General features: G+C 37.4%; 1 protein-coding gene across 3 annotated transcripts in view; it reads right to left on the reverse strand.

Moving 5' to 3' along the window:
- The window catches only part of NELL2 (neural EGFL like 2), a 313,554-nt gene extending 286,499 nt beyond the window's left edge, over nt 1-27,055 (reverse strand). Inside the window, exons 1-3 of one of the 3 annotated variants that reach the window (XM_081060876.1) lie at nt 26,843-27,055; nt 26,365-26,450; nt 25,784-25,912 (exon numbers count right to left, since the gene is read on the reverse strand). In XM_081060876.1, the coding sequence (XP_080917002.1) occupies nt 25,784-25,912; nt 26,365-26,419 (184 nt within the window). In that variant the 5' untranslated portion in view covers nt 26,420-26,450; nt 26,843-27,055. Of the gene's footprint in view, nt 1-25,783; nt 25,913-26,364; nt 26,451-26,630 lie in introns of all 3 variants that reach the window. The other 2 variants (XM_081060877.1, XM_081060875.1) reach the window with 2 other exon arrangements.
- Between the last annotated feature and the right edge of the window lie 492 nt (nt 27,056-27,547).

Genomic DNA, 27,547 nt, shown 5'->3' on the forward strand with positions numbered 1-27,547 from the left:
TCAACAGTTTAAAACAAATAGACCAGGGAACACTTATATACTGGGTACTATCTCAGAAATCTATTAGCTGAAAGTACAGTGGACAAAAGAGAACAGAAATTGGCAGGCTTTACTACATGACATTTCAAAATTACTGCAATCTTCCTGATTGCCAGAAGTAACTGAACTTCTTTAAGTGTACTCATGGTCTCTTTCACATTCCTTCTTTTCTATCATGTACCTTGTCTCAACTTTCTATAAATCAAATTCTTAAATACTACATATCTTTAAGAATCCAATTGACTGGTAATATGATTTCCATCTTTCCTTCCAGAAGGACAGCACAGACTTCCTGTCCCAGCCATAATGCAGCAACAGCTATCAGATTTACCCTGTACTATATAAAACTATAAAATTAGACAAAAGATAGAAAGAACTATTTTTAGTCATTGGACAGCAGATAGCACAGGACTGTGGTCCCTGAGAGAACTTTGGGTTTCCATGTAGGTGCAATAGCTAAACTGAGGCACACGGAAGTAGATGGAGATCAAAGACGGAGCAGTCTTTGCTGCATGGTCAGAAGAGAGATGTGTAAAGGAACAGCCCCGGGAATCTGCGTGGGATTCCCAAGAACTCCATTAATTTCCCAAGTTTGGCCAACTACTTATCTGTGCAGGCAGTGGGCAAGACTCTAACTGATTGGCTGAAATCAGCTCCTAGAGATTCTAGACATCATCCAGTGCTGGGAGTCAGAGTAGAGAAACCTTTCTGAAAACCAACAGTACTCAAGCGCAGAAAAGCTATGCCTTGGGAGTGAAACAACTCTAGCTCTGGAGTAATGGCTAGTCCAGAGCTACCTTAACAAATCCTAAAACCAAACCTTAACAGAATACTGATAACACTCCAATAAAGTAAATCTCCCTATTAGGTAAAGAAGACAAAAAGCGAAAAAACACCTCAAGCATTATTTAGAGGAAGACAACAAAATCCAACAGAATGCAAAGTGCCTACAATAAGCCAAAACAATCCTGCAAATGAAGGAAGGGAGGGAGGGAGAGAAGAAGTTGAAAAACTTACACTACCTGATGTCGAGACTTACTATGAGACTTACAGGACAATGTGGTATCAGAGTAGCTCAGAGTCTAGAAACACAGGCATATTTATATGTTTGATAGATTTTGACAAAAGCATCAAAGCAATTCAATGAGGAAAGGGGAATGTCTTCAATAAATCATGCCAGAAATACTAGTTGTCCACATGGGGAAAAAAATCATCTTTGAATGCCATCTCGTACTATAAAAGCAAAAGCAAATTCAAGATATATTATTGAACTCAATGTAAAAACTATAAAAAGTAAGATCTATAAAAGTTCTAGAAGAAAGCACAGGAGAATATCTTTGAGTATTTGGAATAGGCAAAATTTATTAAACAGAGCACAAAGAGCATCAGCCATAAAACAATTAAAAGATAAATGGATTTCATCAAAATAAAAAACTTCTGTGCACCAAAAAACTTCATTAGAAAATAAATAGGCAAGTCTACTGGGCTGAATAGTATCCCCCAAAATTCATGTTCACAGGACCTCTAAATGTGACCTTATTTGGAATTAGTTAAAATGGTATCATTCAGGATTAGGGTAGATTAGGGCAGGCCTTAAATCCAGTGACTGATGACCTATTAAGAAAGCCATGAACAAAAACTCATAGACACAGTCAATAGTTATGTGGCTACCAGAAGGTAAGGGCAGAGGGGGGTGGTAGATGAGGGTAAAGAGGATCAAATATATGGTGATGGAAGGAGAACTGACTCTGGATGGTGAATACACAATGTGAGTTATAGATGATGTAATACAGAATTGTACACCTGAAAATCTACATAACTTTACTAACAATTGTCACCCCAATAAACTTTAATTGAAGAAAAAGAAAAAAAGAAATCCATGGGAAAATAGAGAGAGACCCAGAAACACAGAGCAAACACACAGAGATGGGGAAAGGCCATGTGATGACAAAGGCAGAAATTGGAAAGATGCAGTTACAAGCCAACAATTTCTGGGGCTACCAGAAACTAGGAAGAGACCAGAAAGGAAGCTTCAGAAGGAGCATTGCCAGCACTGGGCTTTGGGACTTCTGGCCCTCAGAACTATAAAGAAATGTCCCAGAGAATAAATGTTTTAAGCCCCAAAATGTGTGGTAATTTGTTACAACTACCCTAGAAAACTAAAACTGCAATTCATCAAAAGACTTCATTAATAGGTACACTACAGGTGAAACTATTTATACACACACACACACACACACACACAGACACACACACACACACATATCCATACATATGCATATATACTGTGTTTCCTCGAAAATAAGATCTAGCCAATCAGCTCTAATGTGTCTTTTGGAGCAAAAATTAATATAAGACCCGGTCTTATTTTACTATAACATAAGACCGGGTAATGTAATATAATATAATATAATATAATATAATATAATATAATATAATATAATATAATATAATATAATATAATATAATATAATACCAGATCTTATATAAGACCTGGTATGATGATGATATGATATGATATGATATGATATGATATGATATGATATGATATGATATGATATGATACTGAGTCTTATATTAATTTTTGCTCCAAAAGACTCATTAGAGCTGATTGTCCAGCTAGGTCTTATTTTCGGGGAAACATTTTATATATATATATATATATATATATATATATATATATATATATATATGATAAAGAATTTGTAATCAAATTGATGGCTGCCAGATGGGAAGGGGTTGGGAGACTCGGTGAAAAAGATAAAGGGATTAAGAAGTACAAATTGGTAGTTACAAAACAGTATAGGGATGTAAAGTATAGCATAGGGAATATAGTCAATAATATGGTAATAACCATATGTGGTAGCAGGTGGGTACTAGACTGACATAATCACTTCATAAATTACATAAATGTCTAACCATTATGATGTACACCTGAAGCTAATATAAAATAATACTGTACTTGAAAAATTTTTTAAATAATTAAGAAAAAGAATTTTTAATCAGAATATGTGACAAACTCCTAAAATTCAGTAATTTTTAAAACCAATAAAAGTAAATAAATTGACTAGAAACTTCACAAAAGAAGATATGTGAATGGCCAATTAGCATATGAAAAAGTACTTAGCATTATTCATCATCAGGAAAATGCAAATTAAAGTCAGAGGGAATACCATTACATACATACTCATTAGAATAGCTAAAACACCCAAACAACACTAAATGTAAAAGAAAACATGGAACAACCGGAACTTTCAGACATTTCTAGTGGGAATACAAAATGGTACAATTGCTTAAGAAAAAAGTTTAATAGTATCTTATTAAGTTGAAACATACATGTATCCTATGAGCCAGCAATCTCACTCCTAAGCATTTACTAAAAAAAAGAAAAAAAATGGAAGCAGATGTACAAAAAAAGACATGAACAGAAAATTTCATAGCAGCTTGAATCATAATAGCCAAAAATGGGAAACAATCCAAATATCAATAGTAGAAAAATAAGTCATGATATATTTATGCAATGGCATAGTACTTAGCAATTAAAAAGGGGGCAAATTTCAGATGTACAGCATGGATAAATCTCAAAAACATTACACTGAACAAAGGAATTTAGACACAAAAAGCTATATACTGTATGACTCCGTTTATACGAAGTACTTTAGAACAAGCCAGATCAAGCTATGGTTATAGAAATCAGAGTTGCCTCATAGGTGGAGGTGGCAAGGTACAATGGCAGGGATCACCTGGAAAGAGGCACGAAGATGCTTGGAATTGTTTTTACATGAAAAATGTTGGAGCACCTGCAGTAATGAGATATGGAATACATAGGTATAGGTATCTGTGCATTGCACTATATATAAATTAGAACATGAAAAATATTTTTAAAGATGAGCACAAATATAAGTCTACTCAATTTTAAAATTCAGTTCAAAATCTTAAATAAACCATGAATTTAGTAGGAAGCTTTCATTTCTGGAGATCTGAACACAGCAACTCTCTATTTTCCTTTTTTCCTATCAATGAAGAATAATATCCTAGAAGAGAGTTTTCCTTTGTGCACAATTGATTAAAAATGGGGCATAGTTCTTTAAAATAGCAATTGGTACCCATTCATTCTATTATTTCAATTCTGACAAATCATAAACTGCCATATAATTCCAACCTGTTCCTTACTAAATATGTTTGGACATACGAGGATTGATCAAAAAATATGGTGAATGTTTAAATAAAAAATTGAATTACAGTAAAAGACACATTGCCATTAAACCTGTCAAAATACTCCCCTTCACTTCAAACACACTATGCCATCATTCTTGCCACTTTCTGAAGCAGTTCTGGAAGTCCTCTCATGAGTGTGCTTGGTTGTGCTGTCGTAGCTGCCTCGATGTCCTGAATCGATTCAAAACATTTACCTTTCATGGTCATTTTGACTTTGGGGAAGAGCCAGAAGTCACATGGTGCCAGATCCAGTGAATAAAGTGGAAAAAGGACACTATAATGTTTTTAGTTGACAGAAATTGCCATATCAGAGCAATGTGTGACATGGAGCATTGTCATGATAGAGGAAGAAGTAAAGACATTCATGAAAGAGGACTTCCAGAACTGCTTCAGAAAGTGGCAAGAACGATGCGATGTGTTCGAAGCAAGGGGAAGTATTTTGAGGGGGATTAATGGCAATGTGTCTTTTACTGTAATAAACTTTTTTTAAAATTTAAACATTCCCCATGTTGTTTTTATCACACCTCCTACCTTCTAAATTCCCTATATTTTCCATTCAAAATAGAAATAATGAGTTCCAAAGTTCCAATGTAGTGTCTTAAATCTGGGATGAGCCTCCTTTTCTATACAAAATGAAAAATATTAAGTCTTTGATAACTTTATAATTTGAATAATCTGTGATTAAATGATACAGGCTCATAAAAGTTTATTCTAAAAAGCCAGTTGTCCTATTAACCATTATACATGTCAAACAAAAGATCTTCCTCATCACAAATGAGTGTACATACAAAAGGATAGAAATCATTATCTGAGTATAGCCTTTTTCAATCAGATATTATCATTCCTTACTTAACGTCCACCAAGTACATGGAAGGGGACAAGCGTGAGGGACAGTATGTAAAGCCGTGCTGTTCAACATGCAGTGGTTAGATAAGTACACTAGCCACATGACGCTACTTAAATTTAAGTTATCAAATTTAAATACAATTTTAAATTTCATTTCCTCATTCACACGAGCCACATTTCAAGTGCTCAATGCCACAGGTGTCTAATGGCTATCATGGCTACCATATTGAACATTTCCGTCACATCATTCTATTGGACAGCTTTAATTTAAAGAGAGTTGGAGGCAGGAAGTAGTTCTAAAGTTAAACGCTACATTTTAAATTCAATAGAAACTCAGTATTCTGAAGTGAAGGAAATTTCCCAATGCTAAGGATTAAGATTTGGAAGATTGTGAGCCAGAGAGTTTTCATACACACACACACACACACACACACACACACACACACACACACCTTAAGGCAAATCTGGGGATCAATCAGTTTTATTATCTTATCTACTCTCAGGTCACACAAAAGTCACTCCCAAGAGCTCGTGGCAGTAAAATTTAGTTTGCCTCCATTTCTTGCTTTGACTGCTTTGGTTAGTCTCTATGTCAAGGATTTAATCCTAAAGGCTTTTAAAATTCAAGACATTAAATTAGAAAATGGTTTGAGCTCCATGCTAAGGCAGTGCTTATTCTGGACACATAAAAATGTTAACATGATAAAAACCGGCTTGGAACATTTACACCAAGAGCACTAATAGCCATGTGGACTAATGATTGGAGTGGATCCTTTGAAGTTACTGACTTTGCCATACACATGGTTTCAGACCATTTAAGAGACAACTTATGAGCCAGATGTCTGTAAAAGTCCTCTCATAGCATCTGTGGTTCTTTACACAAGTATATATTTAGAGATTATAGACCCCCAAAGACCAGAAAAGTTCCTCTGGAGCCATCACCGTTAATGACGCATTTATCTTAAGGAAAAATTCCAGCATTGCCAGGCAGCGCTGGTGTCAGCATCAGCATGGACATTCTGTCTTTATGAAGATTCTCAATACCATCGATGGGAATGGCTTCATTAGTGCCACTATGGTCTAATCCTATCAACCCCACTAACAGAGTCCTCAGTTTATGTATCACTGAGCAATATTGATCGACACAGTTCCTCTGGAACCATTAGCATTTGTCATGTCAATATTGTTCCTGCTGCAATCTATTGCATTCTAAGGTCCTACTACAGTTGAGTAGCCTACGTTCCAGGTGGAAAGAAATCTAATTTTTCTTCCATACTCTCCCCTTCCAGACAATATGCTAAAGCATGAACACATCTTATTGTAAGCAATAGACCTCGTTTAAGATGATTGATGCAAAGTAAATCCTAAAACATATTTTTTCTAGTTTTTCTCAGGCCAATAATTTTTAAGGTGTCCAAATGATCTTTCATTTTCCATTGGACCACTCTCTATATGATACATACAAATGTTACTTGGGATTGTTCAGTTACACCACCTTCCAGAATTAAGAACAATCCATCTATCTACCATGGGATTCTGACACTTCACACACAATAATGTTCTGAAGCCAGTATCAGTCACAGGTCTTTTGAAGGTGGCTTTTTAATCTCAGAATATCTTGTGGGCACAGAAGAAAGAGAGGCTGATTATCAAAATATTCCCCCATATACACAATGCCTGATGCCAGAACTCAGACTATTATATAATATTCCATGCTTCTCATAGCTCCAGGGGTGACAGGCCATGACAGAAAAAGGACCACAGTAATCGGCTAGGGACTCTGCTATAGCGTCTCCACCACCATTATTACCATTGGCAGGGCAGGAACTCACAGCATGTCAAACTCACCGGCACACTAAGGATGCAAACAGGGTTAAGAACAAAACATGTGTATTTTCATTCCTGTGAAGTAAGTGTATTGGATTATCGTTGTATGGATATGTGTATTTTACTTCTATTAATTCTACCTTCCAAACTAAGGTACAAGTTCCGTAAATACTAGGATCATATATCCTATTACTACTTACTGTTTAATTCCACTGAGACTAATACTAGTGGACTTTCTATTTTCGGATGTGTAACGGGGATAATATTTTATGAATTAATAATGCGCCTTTCTGAATGTATTCCCCTTAGCCAGCCTAAGCACCCTTCTGCTGGGATGAAGGTTTTTGGCTCAGTACAGAAGAAACACAAAGAAAAAAGCTTAAGTAATATTCCACTTCTTTAATTCAAAAATCGGATTTTGAAAGACTATAGCCTTGCAAGCCTACTACTATCTCCAGAGAAGATTTTATAAATTGCTCAAAATCTTACTTGTATATACCAACAGCCTAGCTTGCTTAATGTGGCTTATAGTTTCCTAGAAGCGTACTAAATATGCCCTCTGTACCAATGACAGAAGGGGAGCAGAAAAGAAAACTTGTGCTAATTTTAAAAAAATTAAAATTAATAAACACCACTTACAAGACTATAAATGCTTGTGAAGAAAATATAAAAAGGAGCAAAGAGGAAAGATTTTTCATCTCTTGGGACTTTGGCCTGGAGAGAGGGAGTTGCATTAAATAAGTGAGGGCATCAAAGACAGCAGCGGAGGCCTCTTGCCAACTCCCTGTGGAACTTGGGAAGATGGCGGCTTTTGGAGCGGCACTACATCAGTTTAGCCAGAGCTGTATCACAGTAAACTCAGAAGTGCAGCAGGCCAGGGAAGAGAGGGATGTCCTGACATTTATTTTTCTCAAGGTCTGGTTGGGGACCTTGCCAGACAGCGTGCCAGAGAAGCAGTGAAGTGGTTTTACAGAGAGCATCGCAGAGAGGCCGGCCACCCAGGCAAGAGTCAGATGGGAGTTAGAGCCAGACCTGAGGAGGCCCTCTAGCACCAGCAGGACCCAGATAAGGCAGTCAGCCAGGGGATCCCAGTGGGCTCTGACTGGGCTAACGAGAAAGCCAATGTACAAATGATGGAAGCCACAGACTCGGGCCACAACTGCCAGCAGAACGAGGAGCAACATGTGGGCATGGGACATCACCCCAGAGAGAGTCAGAGAGATGATCATAGAACAAGGACACACATACACACACACGAACACACACACACACGCACACACTGCAGAGAGAGGATCCAGAAGATACTCTTCCCAAAGACCTCAAGTCTTTCTTTGAGGTATGAGGTCACCAAAGCAATACCCCTCTCCTCAGGAACCATCATCATTTTAGAAAAAAGCCAAAGGGGCATACACTCTGAGAAACGGGTCTTTTTTAATCAACAGACTGATTACTCTTTCTCACCTAAAAAGGGTGCATGCTTTAAGGAGTGATCACTGGGCAAAATTCATTTAATAAGAACCTATTTCAACCATTTTTTAAGGCATGGGTCACAAACTCCCACTGGCCCATCATCTCCAGACATGTAAATTTGAATTTGAATACCTTTAAGTGAAGCCTGCACTTTCCATTTAGCCAATGACCCCACTAGTCCTTCTAATCTCATACCTGGTTAAATGAATTCATTTATGGCACTTGCCTGACCCATGTAAAAAATAGTTTTGTAACAGTCATCTTTAAAATTTTTAAGATGATTTAAATCTGTTTCTTTCAGCTGCATTTACATGTTGGATAAAAGAAACTCACAAATTAAAAGGTTTTAAAAATTAGGTGGATGTAAGATGTGTTGGACAAGACACAAAATGCACAGACCATAAAAGAAAGAAATTATAAATTGGACTTTATAAAATTAAATGTCTCTGTTCATCAAAGAGCCCCATTAAATAAATGAATAAATAATTGGAAATGATAAGGACTTGCAACAAAGCCTTGGCAATACCATTAAATGGAGCCTACTCCCACAGGGACTGTATAAACCTTTGGCAATGACGACAATAATGTAGTTGCCAATGAAAGAGAACAGCCAGGGAGATCTGTAAGGATCAAGTGCAATTTAGGAGGAAAGAGGTGAATCTGGGTGAAGGTATTAGCTGAAACAGACAAATACAATTTGGCTCTTGGGGTTATAAGGAGGATGTGGGAGTCTAATTATCTTACATACCGCATACTAAAATACTCGTATCTATAGTGTATGTATTTATTAGGTTGATGTAAAAGTAATTGCAGTTTTTGCAATGATTTTTAATATTTTGAACCGCAATCACTTTTGCACCAACCTAATATACAGCATATTATATATCATGTATGTAACTGTGAATGAAATTAGGCTAGAATGTTATCCATATTGTATTGATCAAGTACTTTCTTAACACTTCTTTTTTTTGGTTCAAAGAATCAACAAAAGACTCCTAAACACTTATTTTGTTTATAATGAAATACCTGAAGGCATCTGGTTAGCACACTACTGGCCTGGAAATAGTAAACAATATCTGATTGGGTTAGTCCTCCAAACTCATCCACCCATGACCACCCACCCCTATAAATCAAGAAGACTAAAGAATTCACATTCATAAATAAATATTAATGGCAAACTTCAGAAAAAATTTGGTTAAGTCATTTACATGCATTTTCTTTCGGAATAAAAGTGAAACATTAACTAGATTGAAACTTCAGACAAGTCCAAATTTGGATCCTTTGCTGATGATTGCATGTCAATAACAGGATATGTACAAATTAAAAAATAGATAACCAACCACTATTAGTACATAGTACTAATAAACAGAATGATATAGATGAAGTCAAGTATTATCTTGTTTTCATCTTTTTTTTAGCATCCTGCTTATGGCTTTGCTGTCATTTTAACTTTCTAATTTGTTTACTTACAGCTAATAGCTATAGATAGAATTAAACTATAACTTCCACGATCAGAGTGCTTTCAAAACCAAAAGGCAAAAAAGCCTAATGGGTCTTTCTGGAGGTGGGAATAGTGGCTGACTAACATTTATCATAAACATCGTTCCTCCTACAGAGGGAAGATGCGCCATGTGCAAACCGGCCCATTTCAGTTTCAAGTGTTGGCAGTAACCTGCACCAGTGAGACCCGGCTCCAGAGCAGCCCGGTACCCGGTACCCAGGTCTTTGGTGCATCACATACCGACAGCTGAATCTGATTGGTGGCATCTTACATGCCATGTCTTGTTCTTCCTCAATACCTACAGTGCCACAGAGACAGATTTTGCCCTTGAAAAACATTTTTTCTTTTGTTTGCAAGTACAATCCATTTTCACATTCTCTAGTTAAAAACAAGTCTCTCTACAGCAAGAACTTCAACACATTTATTTCATACTTCCCTTTGTCTTCGTTCATATTTTTATGGATTTGTTTTACAATGAGTCCTCTCCACTTAATTCATTAAAGTATAAAGGTATTCACTGTCTAATGGTCGTCAATATTAACAGAGCATTTGATTTATTTATTTTTTCATCGAATGGAGAGCCTTTTACCTGAAACTCTACATCAATTTAATGATTTGAAATTTTCCTTCTATACTGTCGGAAAAAAAATATTAACATTTTCTTATCTACTTCTTTTATTAAGATAGTGTGGAAAGAAATCCAATATTTCCCAGTAGTACATATTTGTCTCATACTTACAGTAACTTCAGAAAGTCTAAAATGAGGTAGTTCTACATTTGTACCTCTATTCTGTGTTTTTCCTGTGAGAGAAAAGCTTTGTTACACACAGATGACTACAGTTTAAAAATTGCCTCTAGTTGTTTCATGAGGCAGCCAGGATAGTGTTCACTGAAAACCCTGCTTTTTCTTATCTGATGCCTGTGTAATTAACATCAATTCCAGAAAGTTTTAGAAACAAGACTGAACCTGCAAGTTTCCATAGCCTGACTGGCCTTTTCCCAACTTTGCCCTCTGACTTTACCAATTTGCTGACCAAAATAACAAAAAGTAATCATCCATTAAACAGGTGGGTTCTCCCCCACTCAACATTTAATGCCTGGTAAATAATTCACAGAGTGAACACTCATATTTTTCCATTAGTCTCTGAAACATATTCTAATTTGGAAAGTGTGGTATCAAAGAACAATTTAAATTACATGATTTTCACTGGAAATAAAACTCAATTATTAAAAACTGGATCCATAGCAGCAAAGGGATAAAAATGTACTATGAGATGTTTTGTTGCAGAAAGGTACCTATAAGGATAACAAAATTTTTGTAGTGACTTTTTAAAAATTGACCTCTGCATCAGTCTTCAAGGTAAGTGGAAATAACTACACATCCATTCTGCATTCTTTTCTCTCTTTTTACAGGCCTCATTTCTTACAAATTCCATACTCCAACTCAAGTTCTTATATGTAATTCATTTCTTCAAATAAGTCTTAATTTTAATGCTTAAAATGGTTATCTAATTTAAAAAGTATAATTTTAAACAAAGTTCTGTCTCTTCTGGATTATTTTTTAATCATAGAAATCAGTGATAAATGTCAGGAAGAATTTGGTAAGGAATATGGTAAAGGCAAACCAGATTTGAGTTAAAAATATTAAAAGTCCAATTAAAATGAGTTCCCATTTCTGACCCTTGAATTTTAAGTTAAAGGAACTTGGTAAAGAGATTTCTGTGAGTTTTCTTGCAGAATAATAATAAAACACTGAGAGAACTAAAATCCTAGACAAGCCCAAGGTTGGATTCTTTGGACTCAAATTTGGATTCAACAATCCTGCCTTTGAGACATTTTAAAGTGTTTCTCCGCTTTATTTGGAGTATGATGTTTCTTCTACACTGAAAACATCACTCTGTTTTCATTTGAAAGGCAAAAACATAAAGCCTAGAGTCACACAGTGCTTTTCTATTATGCTGGAATTAAATTATCTGTTAAGTATACTATATAAATTCACTCTGAACATCAGAGGATAGAAAATACTAACAAAAGCAATAACACTAATAATTACATTTCAACAAAACTTTTGAAAATAAGTCTGAGAAGAAAGAATAAACATGAATGCTAATATGAAATAATCTACCTCTCTGGAGTACTCATACACTTGAAATAAGTATATATTTATAGCATACAGTTGGCCCTTGAATAACATAGGTTTGAACTACGTGGGTCCATTTATATACAGATTTTTTTCCAATAAAAATGCAGTCATTAGAGCTTCATACAATGTTGGGACTCCACAGATGTGGAGGGCCCACTGTATGCATTGTTATAGGTCATTTTGTATAAAGGTCTTGAGCATCCGTAGATTTTGGTATCGCAGAGATCTTGGAAACAATCTTCTGCAGACACCAAGGGATAAGGGACCCCTGAAGTCTTGGAGGGGTCAAAAGTTAATGCAGATTTTCTACTGTTGAGGGTCAGCGCTTCTAACCCCCCACATTATTCACTGTAATTATCAATTTGATGAAAAGTAGTCAGAATACACCAAAGTGTATCAGTGAACAAAAAACACGTCCTTCTCCAGACAAAATCAATAGGCTCTCAGGAAACATCCAAGTTTAACATTCAGTTCTAGGAGCACTGCATCTCATTAGTAGAATAGAGCAACCTTTTTCATTAAGCCTTTTTTATTTTCTTTTTAACAATCTGTCAGTCTCCAGGAAGAACTCTGTTCAGTTACAAGTATACGTCAAAACACACAACTCATAATGAAGATGCCCTACTACAATTACTGCTGGAAATTTAAATAAATTCTAAAAATATAGGTTATGCTCCACTCGGAAATACTTAATCTGTTTGTCACTTTTTCTTTAACATGTAATGGTCCATCAGTACAATGTGTTAGATTCTAAGAACAAAGAATTAGCCCTACTGCCTGCCTAGGGGATTCTCCACTTAAACAGACAAGCAAAATAGATTAAACACTGAAGCAGCAGTGTGTGGAAGAAATAAAGTGGATCACTACCATGAAAAATGAGTATTTATAAAGCAGATACACAATGCACAGCACAGTAGTAAATGACAGGCTAGCTTTCGCGAGCAAACTTCAGACTACTAGAACAATCCAAGATGCTTTTTTAAGAAAACACTGATTTAAACAGAATATTAAGGATTGTCAGACAGATGAAAAACGAGATTCTCTGACATCAGAAGTTATAATAAAAAGAAAAAATAATAATTAAAAGAGAAAAAAATAATTTACTTTCAGTCGGAACTAAAGTGACTTTAGAAAACATTCAATCTAATCCCCATTGAAACATTTTCCCTGAAATATGGTCATTTAATCCCTATTTGAATATTATTAGAAGCACGTTTATTGGATGGATGGATGGATGGATGGATGGATGGATGGATGGATGGATGGATGGATGGACGGATGGATATAGTATAGATATTCCTTAAAGTAAGCCACTTAATTTTTAGAAACTTTATTTGTTGAAAATATATTTCTTACATTGACTCAAAATTTGTCTGTTTAGAGATCCTGTTTTGCCCTCTATAACAGTGCTGTCCAGTAGAAGTCTGAGAGCCACAAATGTGAATCATATAAGTAATTTTCAGTTTCTACAACCACATTAAAAAAGAAAAAGAAACAAATGATTTTAATTTTAACAATACATCTATTTCACTAAATATATCCAAAATACTATTTTAACATATAATCAACATAAAATATTAAGATTTTACATTTTTATACTGTCTTCAGAACTCTGTATTTTCATGCTTACATCACACCATAGTTTATACTAGACATATTTCAAGGGCTCAATAGGCACACATTACTAGTAGCTACTGTATTGGACAGCGCAGTTGTAGACAATGGTTCACAAACTCGGCAGAACATCAAAATCAAAGGAAACTTTTTCAAAATATAGATTCCTAAAATTCATCCCCAGAGATTCTAATTTAGTTTAAGAGGGGCAGAGAGTCTTTTTAACAAGTCAGTCAATAAATCACTGATCCTCAGGCTGACATTTGGGAATCACTGTTCTAAAACAATGCAAAATAAGTCTAAGTCCTATACATGACGGTCCTTCCAATATCCACAACAACAACAACAACAACAACAACAAAAGTCACATCACCAGTTTTTCATCCTTCAGGCTAACAATTCTAAGCTCCATCCACTATTCCTCAACTGACATGATTTTCAAAGCTTTCAACTCCCTGGTTGCTCTCTTCTGGATCCAATCCACCTTGTTGGGTTAATTTGCCACAGTGGAGAAGTACCATAGCATAAATAATCCAAATGAATCCTTATTTGCCCTTGAAATGTTTCTCAGTACGTCCATACAAATATCAGTATGTCTGTGAAACACTGAATTCATAATACTTCAAACTAAAGTTTCAAATTTTCACTGCTGAGAAGCGTTCAGGACATCCAGGTTCCTCAGCATGCTGCTGTTTCCTCTGCAGCACACTTCATGTTGGGACAGAGAAGAGCCCTCTTAGAATAATACAGGCACCAAGTTAAACAGAACTCCCTTTGCCCCATGCCTCTGAATCCTCTCACCTTTTCTTATGATTAGAGAAGAAAGTAGGCGTTTTTGTAGAAGAAGAGCTCTTCTGTCTTCTTTAAAGTTACATAAATATAAACCATAATATCACCAAGGTAAATCAGATTTGCAATGAATAAATGGACTCAATTCAGTGCCACAAATATTCACTCGCTGCTGCTTTACAGAGCACATTACGTGTGCCACCATGATAGCAGCCTAAGAAGGAGAAAGGCAAAGTTCTAAGCCTCAAGCAAATCACAATATAGTTAGCAAGATAAATATATTCACTTGGCAAATATTTATGGAGTTCCTACTAGACACTTGAGTTACATATCAATGAATACAACATTCAAAAATCCCTCCCTTTATGGAGCTTACTTTCTATCAGGGGAGATACATAATAAATAATTCAAATGATAAATAAATGAATTATACAACATGTTCGATGATAAATGTTATGGAAACTAACAGATCAGAATAAGAGATATCAAAAATACTTGTGGAGTGGAAGACAAGATGAAATTTTACTCAGTGGTCAGAGTAGGCCTCATTAAAATATTGATATTTGAGAAAAAATTTCAAGGAAGTAAAGAGGAAAACATACAGATAATCTGGTGGAGGAGCTTTCCATGAAGAGTAAAGAGCCAGTGCAAAGGACCTGAGGCAGGGAAGTATCTGGTCTGTTTAAGGAATAGCAAAGAGGCCAGGGAAGTTAAAACATAGTAAGCAAAAGATAGAGGAGCAGATTAGGCCAGAAAAGTAATGGAGTGAAGGTGGAAGTGTTCATATAGGTCTTTGTGAGGCATAATAACTTTTATTTTGAGTGAAATGGGGAACCACTGAAAGTTTGGGACAAAGCAGTAACTCAATATGTATTATATTTTAAAAGGATTCTGGCAACTACATTGAAAATAGACTGCAGGGAAGCAAGAGTGTAAACAGGAAGACCACTTAGGAGGCTAGTGCAGTAATCCAGATGAAAGATGGTGATGGCTTGGGCCAGAGAAGTAGCAGCAAGAAAAAGAAAAGTGGTCAGAATTTTTATATAGAAAACTAGCTATAATAGAGCCAATCAGATTGTCTATTCCTCAGATTGGCAGAGGGACATTGGACTACAGAAATAATACCACCAGTAAGTTATTCAAGAAAAGAAGCCAAAGAAGTAGCAGGAAATGTTGGGAAAGAGAGACCAATTCACAGAGTGCACAGGACCACCCAGACAGTTCCATCAACATTACACTGGCCCCTAAACCACCAGTCAAGTTTCCCTGAAACCTTATCCTCCCCCAGCAGCTCACACCCACAGACCAAATCAGAACCTTGCCAAGGAATTCCAAGGTTACCCAGACAGAGCCAGGTAAAACAACTGTGCTGTTTGTTTCTCAGTACTTCTAACATTTCTCCCCATAAAATATACTCAAAACCTAAGCTAAATCTTTAATACACTTGAAAAGTAATGTGCGTTGGAGTGACTACAGAAGAGCTATACTCTAAATTTTCTTTTGTTAGTTTTCTCTATGCTCCCTCCCACACACACACACTTCCGATACAGTGGTACAACAAGGGCAGATTATACTGTACTCCTTCCTCTCCGAATTTGCAGTTCATTCTCACCTCTCTCTACCCAAATCTGCATATCCTATTCTCTACAATAAAGCCAAAACAGCACAAATCAAACCAAAGATGCTTGAGAGCCAGTTTCCCCCACTCCAGTTTACCTTCACCTGTCCTCCCTTTATCACATGCAAGTTGCCTTAACTCCAGCATGTTGTGGAGCCCCTAAAAAATCCCAAGGCAGCATGACCTGGTGCTAATTCCAAAATAAAAACAATGTTGAACATGTACTAAGTGTTTAGTAAATTTTAGGCAGAGTTTTATTCATGTAATCTACACATCAACCCTAAGAAGTAGTACCGTTATTATATCAGCTGAAGAGTGATAAGTAGCAAGATCAAGTTCACACAACTAGTGAACAAAATACGAAGATTCCAACACAGTATGTCTCATTCTGAAGTCAATTCTCCTAACTACTACTGTACATCAATATAAACTTAGAACTACCTCCATCATTTTTCCCTCTATCTAGACCAGTAGTGGAATCTTCCAGAGTAGTGGTTTGCTATCTTCATTCTAAAATCTTCCTTTTGTAGGGAGAGATGCATGGTTGCCTGGGTTCCTTATAACTTCCCCAGAATGAAGACTGTCAACAGAGGTGCCATCAACGCAGAAAACATTTCTCAGTGTACCGAGTTCCTGGCAGCTGGTGAAATAGGAAATGGAAAAGCCATACTGCACTTTTTTTTCCCCCATCAGCTCTCTCCCTAATTCTTTTTCATTACAGTGGTCAATATCTGAATTTCAACAGATATGCATTTATGTAGTGAAGCAAAAGTCACTATAAAAAATATCCACTAATAAACTTTGCTTATAAAATGGGTATTCACATAGATGGGCATCTATGAGGTGTGATCTAATAATATGGTGACCACTGCTGCCGAGTGCCATCCAACAGAAAGGCAGGTATCTTCAATATGGGAAGCATCGCAAGGAACCTTAGTAACAGTGAGTGACAAGTTTCAACATGTTCAGTGCAGTCAGTGAAGTGTGATCTATGGTGTCCTAAAGTGTGCCGTAAATCGTGGATCACAAACAACGCATGAAATTTTGTTTCAAACTGCAAAAAAGTGCTAAAGAAATACACAAAATGTTAAAATTAGTTTATGGTGATGCTGCAGTGACCATGATCTGGCACTGTGCGACTTCTGGCTCTTCCCCAAAATCAAAATGACCATGAAAGGTAACACACAACAGCACAACTAAAGACACTCACGAAAGAGGACTTCCAGAACTGCTTCAGAAAGTGGCAAGAATGATGGGATAAGTGTGTTTGAAGCGAGGGGGAGTATTTTGAGGGGGGGTTCTTGGCAAGGTGTCTATTACAGTAATAATTTTCTTTTATTTAAACATTCACCGTATGTTTTGATCACCCCTCGCGTCTCTTCAATGTCAATTCTAAACTGAGATCCAGCAAAAGATGAAAATTTTCCTGAAGTCAATAAAAACAATGAAAGAAAAGTGCTCAAGTGCCACAAAGACACTAATTTATGATGATCTGACACAGGTAGATAAATTTTGAAAATGAAAACCAAAAAATTTGACCAGAATGATAAATGTCTCAAAACAGAAAGATTTCACATTGAAGGGTTAAGACAGAGTTCTCAGATATTTTTGCAGAAACAAACCAACAAAAATAACCAACACTTGATTCTACTCTATTTCATCTTATACTTAAGTGATTACCTAAATTTTTGTCATATATAGATTAGGACATATAATTTTCATAGTTCCTAGCTTCACTCTTTAAGATAAAGTCCCTAATTTTATTTTTGACTGCTACTAAGTTGGTTCAAAAGTAATTGTGGTTTTTGCAATTAATTTTAACTTTTTAAACCACAATTATTTTTGCACCTATCTAATATTTACAATTGAATGTTGGTTCCTATTTTACCTCCTATAATAATTTATGTAGAAATCTTCCTGATTCCATTATACTGTGTCCCATCCTCACACACAGAAGCAATGCAATAAATATTTGATCAATTGAACTGAAGTAAAATCAACAGGAGATAGCACACCGTAACATGTTAATATCTAACATCTAAGTTATCAGTTAGCAGGTATTGGATTATGGACAAATAATAACAAGAATGGGAAAGAGGATAAGTGTCTGCAAGACTGGGTTCTATGACCAGCATGAAAAGAATGAGAGGGGGAGCAGGGGTCGGGGATAAAGTCAAAGGAAGATAGAGGCTCTTCACTTCAGCTGTTAATCAGGGTGCATCTCAGCCAGGACATTCAAAGTCACCCACTTCCCAGAGTCCATCAAGATTGCTCCAGCTCCTCCCAAATCAAACCTAGCTGGCATGCCATGGAGATCCCTGGCACTTTTGATAGGAGATTTCTAGATATGCTTGACCCTGTCCATAATTATGACTACCACAATCACCTGGCAACAAACACCATGCTAAGAGCTAACCATTCGACTTCCAAAATACTCATGCCTTCTAATTTTTCCCCTTCTGCCTCTGGATTAACCTTTTGTTGGGAGAAAGGGTATATTTTTGAAAAATAAATAAAATTAAAAAGCTCAACACCTGACTTTACTCTGTTCTCAGAATGACCTCATAGTTAAATGATGAGAGAATCACTTCAAGAACTCAACATTTAGTATGAAGACTCTGACATTACACGTAAAAGACTATTTTAAGCCCCAAATAACTAAGATAACTTTAATTACCACCCTACAAACACACTCTCACACATAGTTGAGGGAGGGCTCAAAAGAAAGTATAATTCAGTTACAAACAAGTGAATGTTAAATATATATATTTGTACATATATACATATACACATATGTACATATATACATATGTATATATGTACACATATATATATAGTTTCCTATTGCTTCTGTAACTAATTGCCACAAACTTAATGATTAAATCAACACAAATTTATTATCTCACAGTACTGGAGGTCAGAAGCACAATATGAATTTCACTGAGCTGAAATCAAGGTGACTGTAGGGCTGTGTTCCTCCTGGAAGTTCTGAGGGACAATCCATTTTCTTGCATTCTATAACTTCTAGGGGCTGCCCACATTCCTTGGCTCAAGACCACCTTCCTTTCAAGGTCAGCAATGACCAATCAAGTCTTTCTCAGTTTGTATCATACAGCCACTGACTCTACTGCCTCCCTCTCCCATATTTAAAGGACGCTATGATTCTATTGTGCCCACCCAGATAATCCAGGATAATCTCCATATTTTAAGTCAGCTGACTAACAATTTTAATTTCTCCTGCAACCTTAATCCCTACCTCGCCATGTATTTTATTTACAGGTTCTGAGGTTTTAGCATGTGGAGAGTTGAAGGACCATTACTCAATCTACCGCAATCTGTCTCTTCACCCCGAAAGATTAATATCTGTCCCACATGCAAAATACATTCACTCTATCCAAGTCCCCAAAAGTCTCAATTCATTATATATAAACTCGAAGTTTAAGTCTGGTCTAAATTCTTAGCAATTCAAAAGTCTCAAATTTCATCATCTAAATTAGGTATAAACAAGGCTTTACGTATAATACATCCCGAGACAATTCTCTCCATGAGTAACCTGTGAAACTCAAAAAACAAGTTATGTGCTCCCAAAATATAATGATGGGATAGACATAGGCATAGGATAGACATTGCAATTCAAAAAGAGAGAAAATTAAAGTTAAAATTTTTAGACATCAGACATCAAAATTTTAGACATCTAAAATTTTAGACATGCAATTTTGAAATCCAGCCAGGAAACATGCATTTGGTTTCAAGGTCTGGGAATAATCCTCTGAGTCTTAGCTCCACCCTCTGGGCTCTTAGCTCTGCCTTCTGGGCTCTCAGTTCTGCCATTTCACTAAAGGTGGCATATGTTTGCAGCTGAGTAGTTTAATCAGCCTGTTTCTTGCTTGTAGAATTTTTGGGATCTAACAACCTTCTTTCCTTGCATTTTCTCACTTCCCCTTTCAGGACAAGCAAGGAATGTTTTTGCTGGTATAATCTTCTGAGGAATCTTGTGGGTCTCCCATACGTCATCAGGATTTACTCCACTAGACAAGACGCTTTTCTTGGATAAATCCATCCCTACTACTGGCTTCTGCTGAGATGTTTAAGGAAATCCATGTGCCACATGTTCGATTTTGTCAAAGAACCCTGTATGTGACTAAATAGTCTGACCTTTTTTTGAGGTACTAGCAAAAGGTTTTCTAGTCACACCATGGACTTCCTCTCCAGAGCAGGCTTTCAACAGGTAATCTCCTAATTTTGGTATTTTTTTCAAATTGGATAAGCTGAGAATTTCCTCAAATATCAATTCTGGTGCTTTTTTTCTTAACAGTTCTTCCCTCAATCTTTCTCCTTTTCCATTTTACTATAAGCAGCAAGAAAAAGCCAGGCTGTACCTACAAAACTTTGCATATAAATCACCTCAGCTAAATATTTGTGTTTATTATTTACAAGTTTTGCTTTCCACATAACTGCAAGACACAATTCAGCTAAGTTTTCTGCCACTATATAACAAGGATCCCCTTTCCTCTAGCTTTCAATGACATGTTCCTGCCTCCGATCTGAGCTCTTTCTGGCAATATTTCTACCAACACTCTGTTCATGAAAATTTAGGTACTTTCTAAGGTAACTTAGGTTTGCTCTACTATGCTCTTCATTTTCTCCTGACTCCTCACTAGTAGAATCACCAACATCTGTGTTTCTACTAACAGTCTATCCAAGACAATCTAGGCTTTTTCTATCATACCCCTCAACATTCTCCTAGCTTATGTCCATTGTCCAATTCCAAAGCCACTTCCACATTTTTAAGTATTTCTTAAAGCAGCCCCCTACTTCCATGTATGAAAACTAGTAGTTTCCTCTTGCTACTATAACAAAGCACCAAAAACTTAGTGGCTAAAATGAACAGACAGCACTGGAGGTCAGAAGTCCAAAGTGAATGTCACTGGGCTAAAATCAAGGTGTCAGCAGTGCTGTGTTCCTTCTGTACACTTGAAGTGGAAAATTCATTTCCTTTCCTTTTCCAGCTTTTTGAGACTTCCCACAATCTTTGGTTCGTCGCCCATTTTTATCGTCAAGACCAGCAATGGCAGATCTAGCCATTCTCGCATTGCATCACTCTGACACTGACTCTTATATCTCCCTCTTCCAGATGTAAAGGATCTTTGTATTACATGGGGCCTACCCAGATAATCCTGGATAGCTTCCTTATCTTAAGGTCAAAAGACCAGCAAGCTTAATTCTATGCACAACCTTAATTCTCCCTTGACATGTAGCAGCACATATTCTGAGGTTCCCAGGATTGGGATATTAACATCTCTGAGGGACCATTCTCCTGCCCACCACAATATATCTTTGTGTAATGATAAATTTTCAATTCTTCTATATTAACATGGCCTGCCGTGTAACCTGGTCCCTGCTCTCTTCATTTGCTTCATTTCGTATAACAACCCTTATGTTTCTACTACTCTGGATTTCTTCCATTTTTCTCAGATGCATCATTCTCATTCCAGGCTCAGGATCTCTGCTGATGTTATTTCCTTTGCCTGTGTTACTCTTCCTCTCTGAATCCCCACTGTCCCTTTTCTCCAGACTACTCTAATTTACCCTTCAGCTATCAGCTTAAATGACTCTTCTTCAAAGACAGTTTCCTGGATCCAGTGACTCCCTAAACAAGAATATAGATTCCCATTACAACCTTAGTTTTTTCTCATGTCATTTATCTTAATGGTGATTGAATTATCTGTGTAATTGTTTAATGACTATTTTTAAGGCACTATGAAAGTAAAGTTTTAACCTCATTTGTTATATGCCTAACACCTAGCAGAATAGTGATTGCACAACAAAATTTGAGTGAATGAACATGTTTCCTTTAATCCTCATAACAACATTAATTTTATAATTGAGGGTACTGAAGCTCAGAGAAATTAAATAACTTCACCATAGTAAAACAGTTAATGAGATTCCACTTGGGTCTTTGTGGTTTCCATGCCCATGTCTAGTCATTGTGTCATTCTATTCTATTTGGCCATCAATGACCATTGTCCCTAAGTCCAAAAATACTCACTGACCATCATACTGAAAACAAATACTCATTGCCACCTCACTTTCCATACTGGAGTTACCTTGGCCTACTAAAGTCAATGGTCTACCGCCAAATGCCCAACTTTCACTCCTGCTTTCAAATACTGGCATAAGAGGAGTCTTGCAAAAAGATTTTTTTCCTTCAAGATCTTAAAGTTCTTTAAAAATAATTACTAAACTTACTTTCAAATTATTAACTCAGGAAAAAAAATATGCTTTGATTTTATCTACTATTCTTATGGGGATTAATGACATTATAAAATCTGTGAAGACCTTAAAAGAAATTTTATTAAACCAACAGATGAAACTATCTAGTTTGGGAACCTAGCCAAACAAATTATTAAAACCAAAGATGTAAAAAGCATGCTCACATTGAGAGCTGTGAGCATCCTAGAACATCCTAGAACTGTACTTTTGTTACTCTCAGTCTTGGTCTCTCGTATACAGAAAGGAAAGAACATTACTATGATCATTATCTTGAAGAATATTTCCTAGACTGTAAACAAGGTAGATAGAATTCAATTTATAATTGCACTAGTCCTTAAGATTTCAGAACTCTTAGGAACCTTTCACAGGTCTTTTCACTGTCAGCATTCAGTCCTCTATTTTTTAAAAAACGTAAGTGTATTTTTGTGGCTACGAGTAACATTGTAGCTAGAAATCCTTAGAGGATCTTCATATAGATTCCAAACTGTTCGCTGAATACTTTTTTCTTTTGAAAATTATTATAATTGGCACAGCTCAAAAGCCATGTTTATTAAAGGATAATCTATTTTAGCACCTAGTACTTCAATTTCCGAAGCAGCTATAAATCAAATTTCAACAACAAAACAATTTTAGTGATACTATGGTTCCTGTTGTGATAAAAATCAGGTATGACTTTGAAATATATTTCCATTTGCTTTTATTATGCATATATAATAAAATACAATTATTAAATAATAGTAGATTCATAGTTCACAGTTTACAAAAATATTCATATTTTCAAAAAGTACTAAATTGGAAGCATCTTAAAAACCACTAAAGAGAAGAATGAAGTAGGCAAAAGGAGAAGCAATATTAAATGAGCAAAAATCTTGGTAAACTATATATTGAGATTATTTTAAAGCTAGAAGACAAAAGAAAATGTTTACATTACTGCAGGAGAAACTTAATCGTTCAAAAATCTGTTTCACCTATTTAGAACATATTTGATAACACAAAATAACTTATCTGATAGGTTTATATGAAATCTGAGAACATCTCACAGGTTTTGTAATTTATTACTATTCATGCTTTGACATTTAACACACTATTCAAAAATATCTGCAGCACCCACAATTCACTGTAAATAGAATCCATAAAATTTTCAGTCTGAAAGCTTTGTCTCCCTAAAATCCACGTATCCCAGTAAAGCAGTAAGAAGGAGCCAGAACTGACTTCTTAACAACTTTCACATTGTAATAACAGAGAAAAGACCTTTCCAAGGTAACTACAATGCAAGGCCAAAGGTTTCTCTGTTGTCAATTTCAGAATCTAAACCTTAGAATAAAAGAAATCATTGGAACATAATCAAATACATTTGTAATATATGCCTGCTGAGAACACAGCAGGGAGCAAATACTTGCTGATTGATTGCATATATGAAATAAGGTTCATAACTTGGCAGGAAATGAAATTCCACATCTTCAAATCTTGTATACTATATTTGTTGGGCATTTACTCTGTCTAAATATTGGGCTTGGTACCGACGAGGAAACAAAAACAACCAATTCATCAATGTGCATTGATACCTAGTTACCATGGAGAACTGAAAGAAAACATATTTCATGAGCCTCATGTATTTGCAAAACAAAGCCTACCTTGAAGAACTGGCAATGTAAATAAAAACAAGTACCAAAGATCCCTTTTAAAAAATAACCATGAAAAGATTGATCCCTTGCAAGTAGTTTTTAGAAATTGTCTGATTGTCTAGCATCAGAACATAAAATGCACAGTCCTGAAGGTTTCTGTTTGTGACCGTTCAGACACCCTTCAGAAGAAGCTATGAAGAACACTAATATAATTTAAAGGACCTCTGGAAATTTTAAGGGCACTACGACAACAGTTGTTTATCAGGAGCTTTCGCTTCTATAAAGCTTTCCAGTTACACAAATAGGCAGTCCTGAAATAACTTTCTTTCCAGTTCACAGGGATTGAAAATCAGAGGTATAAAAAAAGAAAAAGAAAAAGAAGCTTAACCTTAGTGACACTTCTATTGCACTCTGAATTTTTCTAACTGTCTCGTCTTATTTCCTTTATTAGATTTAGTCATTATTTTTAAAGGATTCAAAATCCAAGCTGCCCCCACCAAGAAAAGACCTTTAAGTAAATAAAATATTATCATCAATATTTGTCACAATAAAAATATGTAGTGGGCTCACTATAACGAAAACAAAAAATTGTATTTCAGTTTTTTTGTAAGAGTAAACTTGTTTTAAAAATGCAACACATGTCAATTTCCTCCTTCTCCAACTGTAGGCTTTGGTGTTACTGTCCATGGTGACACTTACTGGCTGTATCAGGCAACAACACCACTACAAAAACACTCAAGTTTTATTTTATGCCTATTGCTTGGTGGCAGATTTGCTGAAGTGGTTTTATTCTGCATGTCCAACTCTTTAGTAATTATGAGTTGCATTTCTTTTGAAGCCATGGCACCAAAATCACAAAAGAAAAATCTGGGTGGGACAAAGATGCTCTAGTCAGTCCATCAGGTATGTCAAACCAAACTCTCTCTTTTGCCTTCATCTTTGCTACACCATATATGAAACTCATCTTTCTGTATGTGTTTAGCTATTTTTTAAAAGTTCATATTACAGCACCTTTCCACAAACCAACCAATCTTCAAAAGATTTAGTAAATTAAAGTTAAATGCTTGATGCATTGGAATTTGCTTCTGGTTATACAACACATTTAAATATCGTTTAAAATGTAGATATCTGTGCCAATGTCCCCTAACTTCAAAAAAAAAGTTTTAAAATCCTAAGTATATAATTAATGGTAATACAGATATACTTTTGAATTGACACTTATTTGAATTACTTTCAAAATATTAATAATTGTTAAGAGACTATTCCCTTTCTCTTGCCATTGATAGAAAAGGAAGAATCATGATCTTTCAATAAGGAATCTCATCTCAAATATATTGTGTTTGTGATATACAGTAGATAAAGCTATTGAGAGGTATTAATTTTTCCAGAAAGCTATCTCCATAAAGAAATTCCTCCCAACCGGGCACCATTGTATGTGAAACTTTCAGAGAACACTGTCTTAACTAAGATTAAGCTATCTCATTTCCTACCTAAATCAATTTTACCCAAATGAGGCATTTGTGTTATAATTCATTGTTCCCCAGACTAAAATCTACCATCTGCCATTGGAGTGTCTGTGTAGTAATTAAGGCACTATCCATTAGAACCGGCAAGAGTGCAAAGTAAGGAGGAGGGGGCAGGAGGGGAAAGAAACCAAGCCACTTAAAAAGAGACGGAAGGTGTGCGTATTTCACACTGACCCCTCCACATCTCAGCTCAGATACAGTCATCCATGAGTCAATACAGAAGTTAGGAGGAGTGGCGACGCCAACTCCTCCCAGAACTAAACCGGCACTGGGGAATCAGCACCCTCTTCATACCTTGAAAGAGAAAGGCTTTCGTCCCATTATGCAGTCCGGGGACCTGGCGCACTCCGGTCGTGGACTCCCCAAGTTCTAACTCTGTGAAGACGTCGATCTGTAGGGAGGGGTCCACACCAAGCCCCCAAACTGGTGACAGTGGGAGTAGGGGGAGAAAAGAAAGAAAAAGCTACATCAAAATACAAGCCTCTTCCTCCGGGGCAGAAAAAAAAACGTGTCTGTGAGACAATATTGGGAACCGACGACGAAGGCGACTCCCTCCTCCTCCGCTGAGCGCCTTACCTGAGATCAGCAACCAAGCTTTAAATAGCGGAACACCCAGTCCCATTTCCGTGACCTACTTTAAACCATCTCGGTGCAAAGTTCCCCCATGGCCCTCAGACCCTGGACTAGGAGTGTGACCCGCCCTGCCGTGTCCAAGACATACACAGAAAAAAATCCACATCCAAACCCGCCCCCATGCCAAGCTTCCCACTCCAGACCTACTTTGGGTGGAGGAAAAGCGAGGTGTCCCCAACCAGCTTGGGTTGCCCCGAGGCGGGGGCCATCTCTTCCCGCGCCCCATCTCTGCCGCCACTCACCTGCTCCGAGACCGAAGATCAAACAGAATGTTCTCAGTAAGACCCGAGACTCCATGGTGTGGATCTGCTCAGTCCATCGTCTCTCTCTTTAAAAATAAAAATAAAAAATTGAAGAGGTTCTTGGAATCAAGCGGGAAAAGAGCGTTTGTCTCTCCTGCCGCTGCCTCGGATTTACTGATTAGTAGGATTAGTACGATTTGGTTGCCTAAGAAAAAAAAGGGAGGACCCCCCAGGCACATGAAGAACTTGGACCCTCCAAAGCGCACCTCATTCCCACACTCAGAACCCAGGCAGCAGTTCCGGCTGGGAGGGGGCCCAGCGGGAGGGGTCAGACTCGCCCCGAGGCTGCTTAGCTGGGGAATTTTCTCCGGAGCCGAATAAAAGCAGCGGAAGGCACGCACACTCAACAGAAGGGAGGCGTCTGCAAGAAAGCCGAGGCTGGGTTTCCCGCACCCGCCCGTCTTCCCAGTGCCCGAACCTGTTGTAAAGGCAGAGACAATGGAGAGAGCGCCTGGAGACGCGCGAGGAGAGACAGTTCCTCCCGGGAGGGAGGGGCGGGCCTGGGGAGGCGGGGAAAGGAGGCGAAGGGAGGGACCGCCAAGGGCGAGGCCGGCGCAGCGCTCCCTCTCGTTTCCAAGCCCCGTCTAGCGATCCCGGAGTAGCTGCAGCCTCTGTCCTCCTCCCTCCCTCTCTCTCTGACCGGGGCAACGCCAACCTCCTTTCAGAATGGAAAGATCTAAATTCAAGGTATTAAGTTGATGGGCGGTCTTTGCTCTCACCCCTTGATTTGGGGCGCGTGTCTTGAAAGACAGACGGAGAGAAAGGATCACCCAGCCGCAGAAGGCGAGGCTAGGAATCCTGCTCCACCGCCCCTTAGGCAAGGAGGGAAGCCCGCATACAATCGTGCGTGGTACTCTGGAGCAGCCCCAAGAATTGGAGAGGGACTCCCTCTCGGAGGCGTGCAGAGGAAGGTTGCCAAAGCACGGTAGACTCCCAAGGTGGGGCTGGGCGATGGAGAGAAAGACTGTTGGAGACGGGTGGCAAGTTTGGGGAGCCCTGGGAGCCCTAGGGAAGACGTTCTCTGGGCGGGGGGGGGGGGGGTAGGAGGGAGGGGCGCTGGAGAGCCTCCCTGGTGCCGAGAGCAGGGGAGAACTTAGACAGGAACTGCTGGACAGCTCCAGGA

This window comes from Rhinolophus hipposideros, assembly GCF_964194185.1.
Source record: "Rhinolophus hipposideros genome assembly, chromosome: 9".
NCBI classification, from domain to species: Eukaryota; Metazoa; Chordata; class Mammalia; order Chiroptera; family Rhinolophidae; genus Rhinolophus; species Rhinolophus hipposideros.